At 37.4% G+C, this 12,619-nt stretch overlaps 1 protein-coding gene across 1 annotated transcript; it reads left to right on the top strand.

The window, feature by feature from the left end:
* The first annotated feature begins 5,702 nt into the window (after positions 1 to 5,702).
* Positions 5,703 to 11,322, top strand: LOC131967989 (uncharacterized). The gene is made up of 9 exons (XM_059328738.1): positions 5,703 to 5,992; positions 7,035 to 7,250; positions 7,444 to 7,579; positions 7,727 to 8,364; positions 8,671 to 8,981; positions 9,065 to 9,240; positions 9,653 to 9,825; positions 10,004 to 10,218; positions 10,513 to 11,322. Exons 1-9 carry the CDS (start codon positions 5,703 to 5,705, stop codon positions 10,767 to 10,769), a joined length of 2,412 nt encoding a protein of 803 aa, XP_059184721.1. The 3' UTR covers positions 10,770 to 11,322.
* The last annotated feature ends 1,297 nt before the right edge of the window (positions 11,323 to 12,619 follow it).

The raw sequence follows: 12,619 nt of genomic DNA, 5'->3' as shown, positions 1-12,619 counted from the left end.
TTTTGGCAAAACCATAATACCTATCATTGATCCAACTTCACCTTGAGCGTCCTGAGTTCTTCCTGGACGTCTACATATGTTTGTTTTTTTTTCAGAAAAATGAAAAAAATAGCTTTGTTAGAGCCATCCAAAAGAACTGTCACGTCTCCCTTTTTAATATGGCAGCCAATGAGGCTGTTGGTGGTGTTGGTGGATCTTCTCTGCGTCCTCCACCCAAACTATAACTCTGACAGCTTTACCAGAGGATTGTGAGGGAGAAGACACATTTTCCTACGTTTCTATGTATGAATTATCTCTGTAGAGTGAAATTTGCGGCCTGGAGCGCAGTTTTCAAATGTATCTTTTGACAGTTTCTTCTCTCCCTCTACACTCTGGCGATGATGTCACACACTGTGACACCAACATTCCGTGCAATACACACCCATTATAATCTCAGAATTTCTCCAAAAATGATCATGGTCATTGAACAGGGACTGATAAAAAACGATATGACCTATCGAAACGAGGATTAATACACCCATACACAAGACTTGTGTCTACCGTTTAACGTTTAAATGGAGTCTCTAGGTGAAATTATGCCGGAGAAGTAGACCTTTAAAAATCTCCAAATATTGTTCTTTTTCGCTCATTTTGTTGCAGCCGTCCCATTCATTTCAATGCAAAATTTTGCAACTATTGCTGCATGGGACCAGTGCTCGCTGCGATGGCCCCGAAGCCCTAATAATATCCATACAACAACAACAACAACAACAACAATAATAATGACAATAACATTTTTTTTCCTCTTCCACTTTTTGCCTATCATGTCTAATATATATATATATATATATATAGGTGATTTCCCAGAAAAACCTTTGATTATTTCCCCCTAAAAAAGTATTCACTGGGTCTGTTTTATATACTATTGCTAATGATATTGAATGTTCACCAATGTTGGCTGCCTTCAGCTTGTGATTCACATGTTCATATTGAATCAACATCAAACAATTCATTAAAAATTAGCTGTTTTTTTTCTGCTAATGATGTAAATACTTTTACTTACAGTTGCACGGAGTATTTATTTATTTAATTTAAATCGAAACAAGTCACCTGCATTCAAATCAAAACAAGTCACCTGTCATAGTTAGAAATACAATACGTCAAGAAGATTTATTGACTTATAAAAAAAATAAAAATAATAAAAAAATAAATAAAACAAATAAAAAATGTATTTTAATTAAAAAATTAAAATAAAATAAAATAAAAATAGAAGAAAGAGGGGACATACGACTGTCCAGCTCGAAGACAGGGGATAACGGTCCCGCTGTAAGGCCTATTGTTGTAAAGGAAGACCGGCCAGTCTTGCCTGAAACAGGGATCCGCGTTGGAGTCCGCTGTATAAATTGCAGAAAAGGTGGATTACGTGATTTTAATCCAGCCTGAAGACAGAGAATACGGTTCCCTGTGTTGATTAAAGGGGGATTTTCTTTTTAGAAAATCCAGCCAAAAATCAGGAGGCAAAGTGTCTCGCTGTGTTTCTCCAATCAGTATTCCAATCAAGATGTTTTAATTAAGACTGTTCTAATCAAGAAGTTTTAATAACGTGTGTTTATATAATAATCAATCAGAGTGATTAATGAAGGGTTATAATGTGTGGGCTGGGTCTTTTCTCATAGAGTGAATTTAAAGATCACGTCTGGTGTGTCTACTCTGAGAATTGTCTGTGGGTATTGTGGGAGGTTTGTTTTAAACTATTGATGACTCTGTCAGATTGTATTTAAAACTGTGTGCTGAACTGAGTTAACTCCAAGTGTCTGAGCGCAACATTTCTTTTAAATGTTGTAGAAGCTTCTCAGTCTGGTTCATAACACGGGGCAATGGGCCAATACAATCTGTGACTCAGCATGTGTGGCAAAGTCATTTATCTGAACATATATATCATAGAAAAAGGTTTTGCATCTCATTCAGTGGAGTAAAAATATGGAATGGGATGTGTGAAGAATTAAAACAATGTTCAAACATTAAACACTTCAAAGTCAAATTTAAAGAGCATGTCTTCACTAAATATAGGGATGAAAATAGGTGTGTGAGATGAAAAGTGTGTGCTGCGTGGGTGTGTGTGCTTGTGTGTGTGTGTGGGGGATGGTATCAGGTGGTGTAGGTTAATAATGGTGATAATAAGTTTAAATACTACATTACTTTGTGTTATACATACAAAAATATAGGTGGAAGTATCCACACATTGGTCAAGGCCAGTCACTACCCTGCTTGTACTCAAAATGTGGATATTTTTCTTTTAAAAATATACTAAGTCTTACTTTAAATTCCTTTTGCTGGAGATACATCTTAAATTTACTGTTAGTACACATTTTAATGCAGTACTTGTGAAAGTGTTTTGTTTATTTGTTTGTTTGATTTCCATTTAAATAAGGGTATGAATAATCCTCACACCACTGCTCAAAGTTAAAGAGACTGTTTCTGTACTGACCTTCCCCCAGAAGTTGTTTTCAGCATGTCTGTGTGAGTGAAAGGTTCTTGAATATCTGAGTATGATATTTCTGTAATGAATGTTGAAACTCTGTTTCAGAGGGTTATACGTTTTTTCACTACATATTTAAAAAGCACTATTCCAGATCTGTAATAAGTACAAAATAATTGGGACACCCGCACAATCTAATGAAATATTCATGTCCAATAAAACAGCTTTGCCAGTTTCTATTTTGGTTAAAATTTTACCTGCTCAGTTTTTATTGTATTTTATTTTTACAAAGTCAAAGGTGATTATTTGACTTGTTCTGTAGTCACTTTGTTTTACTTAATATATTTGATAAAATGTATTCAATATAAATGTGTCCTTGATTTTGAGGCAGTTGTTTAAGTAACTTTAAATATAAAAATGTTTGAGAAGTATTCTACTTATTTTGATCATATTCAATATAATCTTTATGTGTATGTAATTCTAAATCAAGAGAATTTTGTCTGTTTCTAATTGACAGGCACTTCCTTTTAAGTTGTTATTAACTCAACTTGTAACATAGTTACATTTAATTCATAATATTGCGTGCAATCTGTTGCCTAATTTTTATTGAGTAGCTATTGTTTTTTGTTTTTTTACAATATACAGATATTTAAAGTGTTCTTAAATTTTTGAGTAAAATGATGTTCTTGTTTATGAAAAAACAAATAGACTTTACTTAATTTGGTTAAATAAATATAACTTAAAACTTGGATGTATTTAAGTAAATGTTACTTAATATCTTCAGAACTGTTATGTTTTATGGAATATAAAATTAATTGATACTTGCAAGTGAGTGTTACTTGATATTGCAGCATTACATTTTACTGAAATAATTTGTGCACTGTAAGAAAAAAACCCGTAAAAAAACGGTAAATGACTGGCAGCTACGGCTGCCAAACAAAAATCGTAAAATTAAAGTAAAAAAACGTAATTCAAATAATGTGCAAAAACATTAAATTTACAGAAAATTTCATTCAAATTTTTACAGAAAAATACCGTTATTTTACAGATTTTTCCCAAATAATTATGATCGATCACCTTCAATAAAGATACAATGCTAAATGTCATGGGAAATTAATTACAAATAAAGTACACACCACTATTGATTCTAAACTCTTTTTATTTAATGTATTCAGATGTAAATTTACAATATCAACCAATAATTCACAAACAGTTCTTTAGAGCCCCCAGGAGGAACTGAAAAACTAAAAATGGTATTTGTTCATGTGTGTAACATGTATCTGTTAGCATTTCTATCCAAAATGAGGTCAAAATTTCACCTTTGAAATGGATATAGAAAGCAACAAATTGTGTTGTTGAGCTGAGGGGGTTGTGGTCTTGTGTTTTTTTTAGCTTTTATTTTTCACTGAAGTTTTATATTGTTTCCACAATATTCTCCTAACCCTTGGGGGCTCTATATAAGGTAGTTCTGATAACATTTGTGGACAAGCATTACAGTCTTTTAATTAAGAATTGTAACTATACAATGTATTATTAAGTAAAATCAAAACATACCACAAAAGGTCAGTGAATCTGTAACAGAGGTGCAACACATCAGACAAATAAAAATTTCTCACAGATCTCAGAAAAATTCAGAATCCTCCTCCAAATTGCCAGTAATCGTCTGGATTTTTGGTGATCCTGGAGGGGACACACACACACACACACACACACACACACAGAAACAAGGTCTTTACTGTAAAAAGTAGGATTTCATTTATTGTTCACTTTAAATGAAAATTCATTATCTACTCACCCTTGTGTCGATGAAAGGTCAGGTGAAGTTTTTTGGTCCACTAAACACTGGAGTTCCACAGGAAATCAGTGGTGTAGCATTTTCCCAAACAGCTGCAGTAAAGAGTGACTACGTTTTAAATGCAAAAAAACAACTGAAAAATCCTCAGGTTCTTCGCTCTGCACTGCGGTCAAGCAAACCCACACCCACAGATCAACCCAGCTTCCAGCTAAGAAGTTACAGTGAAGCTGAACACATGGTGTAAATGACGACTTTTCAGGTCAACTTGGCATGTCTGGACTTTCGAAAACTTGGACTACAATAGCCAAGCAGTATGGAGGCATTTTTTGTTTTTGTAAAGTTGTTTTTAATGTTTGAAACAAAGCTGCAGTTGACTTTGGGAGGATGCTGCAAGCTGTTTTCATGTGAAACTCCAGTGTTTTGTGAATTGAAAAACATAACCTGACCTTCTTTCAGCATGAGGGTTAGGTAATGACTGATTTTTCATTTAAAGTGAACTACTCTTTTAAACAAACTTCATTTAAATTTTTTTATGAGACATTATAGTTAACGGGTTTTTACCCAGAAAGGATGTTAAAGTGGCCATTGGACTGCAGAGCTATTTCCTGGATAACTTTGGGGAATGACCAGCCAACTTACATTACTGTGCACTCCCATTGTGTTACAGATACTACTGGCCAGCATGATGGAAAAGTCATAGAAAACAGGGATTCATCTTTGAGGCACTGTGTACATATTTCATATTTAGCCAGCTGGGATTAGCGGAGGACCTGTGGGGGTGTGTCCGGGGTGTTTGTGTGTGTGTGTAGGGAGAGAGACGTGACAGTATGAGGGGCCGTATAGGCCATAATTCAGAATTACCATTCACACACACATATAAAACAAATCACATTCACACACTATAGTAAAAACCTCACACACATACAGGTGAAATGCGTTCACAAACACTACTGAAATGTTATGCTGTCTCACACACACTACTGAAAAGCTTTCATACACACAACTGAAATGCTTTTATACATACAACTAAAATGCTGTGCTCTCACACACACTAGTGAGATGCTCTCACACACACTAGTGAAATCCTCTCACACACACACTAGTGAAATGCTTTTATACATACAACTAAAATGTTGTGCTCTCACACACACTAGTGAAATCCTCTCATAAATACTACTGAGATTTCAGTGTAACCGGAAGGCATTTCAGTGTAACCGGAAGGCATTTCAGTGTAACCGGAAGGCATTTCACTGTAACCGGAAGGCATTTCAGTGTAACCGGAAGGCATTTCAGTGTAACCGGAAGGCATTTCAGTGTAACCGGAAGGCATTTCACTGTAACCGGAAGGCATTTCAGTGTAACCGGAAGGCATTTCAGTGTAACCGGAAGGCATTTCAGTGTAACCGGAAGGCGGCTCAGAAGAGGAAGTGGAACGGCTTTGGAGCGCAAATGTCCGCCCAGGAGCTCTCCGGAAATTTAACTGAAGCTGCTGCGTTACTAAACAATATTTTTGCGTCGGCAGAGACAATTAGAACATTGTCTAATGCAACCGGGCAACAGTCACAGGTTGCCTCAGGTGCCGACACGGTGGAGAGTCGACTGGTGTCACTTTTTCCGTCTCGCGGCCGCAGCAGCCGCAGCAACCAGCCACAGCCAGCTGCTGGTCCGGTCCGGACTTCCGTGCCGCGGTACGAAGCTCAGCAGAGCTTTGGCACATGGACATGCACAAGGAGAAGAAGGTGAGATGGAGATTTACCCAGTGAAATTACTTTTCTATCTATGTTGCTGCTATAAGCGCCTGAAAAGACAATAGGCATGTTTTGTTTTGCTTGCAGACGCGGGTGTTATGGCGAAACAACACATGGCTCATTTAAATATTCAAATTAGCCATGTGTGTTAACGTGTTTTTCTTGCAGAAGTTAACACATTAACACATAAACACGTTTGTGTAGTACAGCTAATGGTGCGTTCAAGGTCTACAAGAATGTCAGAATTTTCGACTTTGTTCCTAGCCACAAGTTCCGACTTTCAGTGTAAATTAAGCACACCATAAGGCGGTAAGAACGTGTTAGACCCGCCTTCAAAATACAAACAAACATGTGCTTTCAAAATAAGAGACAAAAAATGTCAAAATATGACACCTTAAATGAAACCGAACCCTTATTCTCCTTTACAATAATGAATTAAGCAATGCAATGATTAAGATGGAATAGTGGCATTGTACTAAATAAATAAATAAATAAAGTGGACATTAGAATGTGTGAGAGGCCACCAAATTATGGCTTTTAGGGCAAAAGATTTTGACAAAAAAAATCCTGTGGGAAACACTGGAAATCTAAAGGCTTGACAGACTGGACAGATAAGAAATTGCCCAGCAGTATGTTCAGGGTAATGAAAGGAGGGGAGATGTTTCAGGGTCCTTCATTGAGTCAGCTTCAAGTCAGTAAATTTCTTTGGCTGCACTGGGAATTTCATGTCCAAACTTATTTTAATGTATGTTAGTATGTTGGTTGTTGTTTCCACTACAGTTTACCACAGTTCAAAAATCCCATCTGCGCCCCTGGTGCTGAGGGCACCTCAGATGGTCCTTGCGGACTACCAGGTGCCCGCGGGAACCTCGTTGGTGACTGAGGGTTAATGCATACTTAGTTAGTTAGTTAGTTAAATATCTGATGCTTAAAGGTTTAGTTGTACATGATGATCTGTTGTCATGGTCTCTGAATTTTATTTAAGCTGTGTCAGCTTGACTTGCTCTCTCTGTTCATGTCCTTATTATTTCAGAGCCCCTGCACAGCAGCAGCATGACCATTTCAACAAAGATGTGATACTTCTTCCCAATCCATCATGGGGAATTGTCTGCAAACAAGGCACAAAAGTATGGCTACACAAACATGGACACATCCTCAGTGCCTTTGAGTTCCAGAAGTTCTGGGACCACCAGACTGTAATACAACGCATCAGGGATGGATTTGGTGAGCATATTCCAGAAGATGTCAGGTAAAGGCTTTTCTTCTTTCTTTGTATCAAATAAAACACACACACACACACACTTACAGAACAGTGCAAGAACAATCATGGTAATCATGGGATATGTGTTATACTGACACACACTCGCTTTATATCTATGTAGATGAAAACATGTTATTTGGCTGGATTAAAACATTTTCTTTGTTCCCCATCTTTTTTGTAGCCTCCAGTTATTAATGGCTTGTGGCAATAAGCTGGTGTGCCCTAAACTCCAAAAGGGTCAGGAGCTGAATGGAATTCTTATCCATAAGGTTTATAAAACTAAAGCTCTTTATGTAAAACCATCAAGGATGCTTTTGGTAAGTGTGCCTTTTTTTATTTGTTATTACCATTACTATATATGTGTGTGTATATATGTATATATATATATATATATATATATATATATATATATATATACATATGTATATGTATGTATATATATATTTTTTATATATATATTTCAGGAGGACAATGAAGACTATAACCAACATGGTGACAGTCAAGACAATAACCAACTTTCATCTAATGCCACCCATTCAACATCAAAAATGAAAACAAGGGCTAGTATTTGCATTAGCAGTGATGATGAAGATTGCTCTGGCACCGGCCCCAGTGGGGAAAGACGTAACCCGAAACCTGGCACAAGTGGTCCTGATGGAGGGTGTCCTGCAGGAAGTGATGGTACTCCTGGCCCCAGATGTCCTGAGAGTGGTCCTCATGGTACAAGCAGTACAAGAGGCACAAGTGTTCCCGATGGAGGATGTCCTGCAGGAAGTGATGGTACTCCTGGCCCCAGATGTCCTGAGAGTGGTCCTCATGGTACAAGCAGTACAAGAGGCACAAGTGGTCCTGATGGAGGGTGTCCTGCAGGAAGTGATGGTACTCCTGGCCTCAGATGTCCTGAGAGTGGTCCTCCTGGCTCAAGCAGTACAAGAGGCATAAGTGGTCCAGAGGAAGTCTTCCTTGCAAGACATGATGGAACAAGCAGTCTTGATGAGGACAACTACTCTACTTATTTAACACTTGTTGGTACTATTCCTGATGATAGTTCTGAGGATGAAGGATTACAGCAGGCAATAGTTGCCAGTATGAAGAGTCGCATGTGAGTAGTGCACACAGATTATGAGTTTGAGAAATAAGGATAATTTCATAATCATCATTTACACAGACTGTTCAGCCATTAGTCCTTACATGATGTTATGATATGGGTAATTGAACGATTAATGGCTTAAAGGGACATTGTGTAGCTTCTCTTGTCGTCTGCTTGCAAAAATCGATTATTTCGTTCAAAAATATGTGTTTCATTAATCAGTCATTACCCCATCAACAAACTGAAGTGTTCCGGTAAGCGTTGTATGATGTCACATAACTGTGTTTCTGATCATAATTTTTTTGTGTTTTTTCATAGTGTTGAAAATGTTCCGGTTCAGACGATACTGCTGGAACTGGCCAGCAAAATTAAAGTAAATAGGCTGTGCAGATTTAACATAAATAGAGCTGCTGTTTGGGAGGGAGCCATTCGGGGATTCAAGAGGTCGTCCTATGAGCCCAACCTGATGATGTCTGTAAAGTTCTCCGATGACATGGGAAAAATCGAGGAAGGAGTTGATTTAGGAGGTCCAAGGAGGGAATTCTTGAGGCTTCTAATGGAGAGCATTGCAAAGTCCACCATGTTTGAGGGAAAAGAAACCAGCAAAAACATTGCTCTCAACAGTACTGGTACACTCACTCTCTCTCTCTCTCTCTCTCTCTCTCATTTTTTTCCTAGCATTGTTACATCTTCTTATTCTGTTGTTTTGCAGCTCTAAGAGAGGACTGGTACTACATAGCAGGCAGAGCCATCGCAATAAGTTTGGTACATGGTGGTCCCCCACCAAACTTCCTCTCACCAGTAGTATTTTCTTTACTGGTTGATGATTCACCAAATCCAGTCTTGGAAGACATAGCTGATTTGGACCTTTTGGAGAAAGTCATAAAGGTCAGTTTCAACTTAGGAATAATAGACACAATGCTGAACTCCTCTATTCCAGTATTCCAGTTGTAGTTTGAATTCTGCCACAATTTAATCAACAAATTGGTGCATGTTTTTCCCCTTTTTAAACCACTGGCATTACAGTGTCACAGTGAAAGCCTGCACTGTGATGAACTGGTGGGGAACACTAGAAAATCAGCAATACAGACCTCTATTGTCTCTCACTATTGTCTTCATGCATAGTCAGTCACTTTATGATGACTGCCTGATCAAGGCAGATCTTTTAAATGTTTGTGGCATATTCTGTTCATGTATTATTACTGATGTTTTCACAGAAGTGTTAGCCTTTGCCAATAAATTAACTAATTACTAGCTTCTGTTGTATAACAAGCCAATATGCTGCTCCTTGTGATGCCAGGTATCTGAAAGCACAACCATTGAGGACCTTGAGAAGGCAAAGGCATCTCTGCTTGACTATTTGGCCAATGCAGGTTGTCTGAGGCCTCTTCGGTCAATCAGAGACAGGGATCTGCTGGTACAAGACATTGTTATGTTTCAGGTCATCCACAGGGTTCAAGGTCCATTTCAAAGGTATTCAGTGTTGGTTTACAGTTAGTCAGAATATGAAATATAATTTTACCCATCGACCGACATATATTAAGTTTCTGGATTTGATAATGTCGAAGTTGAGCTGGAACAAGTAATTATGAATGAATTCAACAAACACAATTGTTTTTTTTATTTTTCATTTTATTTTTGTTTTTTATAGATTCCGTGAAGGACTGAAAACTCTAGGGGTTCTGGAGAAAATCCAGAAACATCCAGACAGCTTTCGTCCCCTGTTCTGCTTTGAACCAAGCACCCTGACTGCTGACCAGGTAGATGATCTTTTCAACATTCGTCTGTCACCAGAAGGGAGCAACAAGAGAGTTGCAGAGGAAGTGGTGATTACCTACTGGAGAGACTATCTTCAAGATGCAGAAGGTACAAACAATACTTGACTTAAATCCTTGCCTTTTGATTGAGTAATTATACATCTTTTATTAATAATAAACTACTATTGAGTGTCAGGACTTTAACGGGAAAGTCTAATGAATGAATGTTTGTATATGCATGTATGTGTGTATATTGAATATAATGCATTAATGGAAGAGGCATCCAAAATTACAGTAACAATTGATTTCAAGTTAAAACAGTTTATACATTTAAAGCAACACTAACCTTTCAAGAGTTAAGCACTATGATTTCATAATCGGTTGATTCTGTTCTGTTTTATAGAAGAAGGACCATCTAACCTGCAAAAGGTATTGGCCTTTGCAACTGGCGCGTCTGTTGTCCCTCCCATCGGCTTTTCACCAAGTCCATCCGTGGAATTCATTCATCAAGGAGATGATGACTTCTCTTCCACGCCAATGTTTCCAAAGGCCAACACATGCATTAACTGCATCAGGTTGCCTCTCCATGTTTCATTCCAGGTCTTTAAGGAAAAGTTTGACTTTGCCTTAGGGAACACCTATGGATTTGGCAGACCCTGAATACCATATGCATAAACATTTGTAAGTGTCACCTTTTTTTTGTTAACTCCAACTGTCATTTAGACATTGTTTATTAGTTTCACAAATTGTTCACAAAACATATTTGAAAAAAACAATAACACATAGATGCATAGCCTCCTTACCGAAATACGTTCAGGAGTGAGGAAAACACATCAATGCCATAGTTCCCATCATTTTCCACAGGGTTCACTTGTCGAATCATGTTAATTGTGGTCTCATTGATTGGTATGTTAATGTCTGGAATTGTAATGTTGTTATTAGTCTGAAGTCCTGGCAAAGGTTCATGTTCATTGATGTCATAGTGGGTATCCATATTAATAATGTCATCTATAACCGGTAGAATTCCAATGCTGTTAATAACACCTGAATGCCATAACTGAAGAGGTGTCTGGCCCCCTTGTGTGGAGAGGCCATGGTTGTTCCACTGGTTAATAAATTCTGTCACTGCCTGCTGAATTCTTGGCAAATAAACATAATGCAGACAAAAAAGATGTATTTCATTCAATGAATCGAGGATACCTTGTTCTTCCATGAAGTTAAATATGTTTATGAAGTGTCTACTAACAACTCTATTGAGTTCTGCCCATAGTCTTTCAATTCTCTGGTTATGGACTGAAACATCTGTAATGACACTGTCCAGGCCCCTTCTCTCTAACATGAAACGTGCAACGAGTACATTTTCCATGCCATGATCGCACCTGACTCTTGCAGGCAAACCAAAGTTCTCAACGGCCTCCAAAAATAATGATAGCACACTTGAGGCTCTGTTATTAGATAAGCACCGCAGGTATACAATAGTTCGGCTGAAGCCATCAACACAGCCATGCATGACCAGACGCCACCTAACCAGCTTGTGGTTTCCATCAAAATGCCTGTTGGGAGACCAGAATCAGTATTATTACACTTCTGCACTAATGGGATAGACATAACGGCTTACAACAAGAATAATCTTAAATGTCTACAAGACTAGAATGTAACAGGAACTTTTATATTTCTATTAAACAAAACTAGCACAAAAACAATATTTAACCCTCTGGGCCCACTTTAATTTACTACCCTATTGAGCCATTTGGGCTGAAAATGTCCACTTCCAAAAAAATGCTCTAAATATTTTACAGATTAATATTTTTTTCCACTTTTTTCTGAATAAACCCCTTAAACAACTTCCACCCTGCTCAGAACTGCCAAACATTCAAATATTTTTTCAACTTTTTTGGGTTAAATCTTTTGATCAACTTCCATCCTAATCAAAACGATCAAATATTGAATAATCATTAGGATTTTAACCCTTTAAATGCCAGTTTGACTACATTATGCTAATATTTCTTATGAAACAAGATTTGCTGTGGGTTTTTTTTTAGATGTGTGTGTGTTTGCTGTTTCATGTGTCTTGACCTGACTGTAAAACTTGAAAAGTTACAACTGTCATACACAGCCATATATGCACTTTTCCAAGTCAATAAAAACATGGGCACTTAAAAAAAGAAGCTACAAACAGTTTGTGACAGGACTCCAGCCAGGTGCATAAACTTACAAACCGTCGTTTTTGTTTTCTCCACAGTGACCACTTTGAAGTGCGGTAAGAGAAGAGGGACCATGTTTTTATTGACTTGAAAGAGTTAATATATGGCTCTGTATGCCAGGAGTAACTTTAGAAGACATTACAAGTTTTACAATATGGTCTAGACACATGAAACAGCAAACACACACACATATCTAATAAAACAGCAAATCTTGTTTTCATAAGAAATATTAGCATAATGTAGTCAAACTGGCATTTTAAGCGTTAAAATCCTAATGATTATTCAATATTTGATCGTTTTGATTAG

Source organism: Centropristis striata, unplaced genomic scaffold (genome assembly GCF_030273125.1).
Source record: "Centropristis striata isolate RG_2023a ecotype Rhode Island unplaced genomic scaffold, C.striata_1.0 Scaffold_27, whole genome shotgun sequence".
NCBI lineage: Eukaryota > Metazoa > Chordata > Actinopteri > Perciformes > Serranidae > Centropristis > Centropristis striata.
Note: the sequence above shows the minus strand (reverse complement) of the source record. Positions and strands in the feature narration are given on the sequence as shown.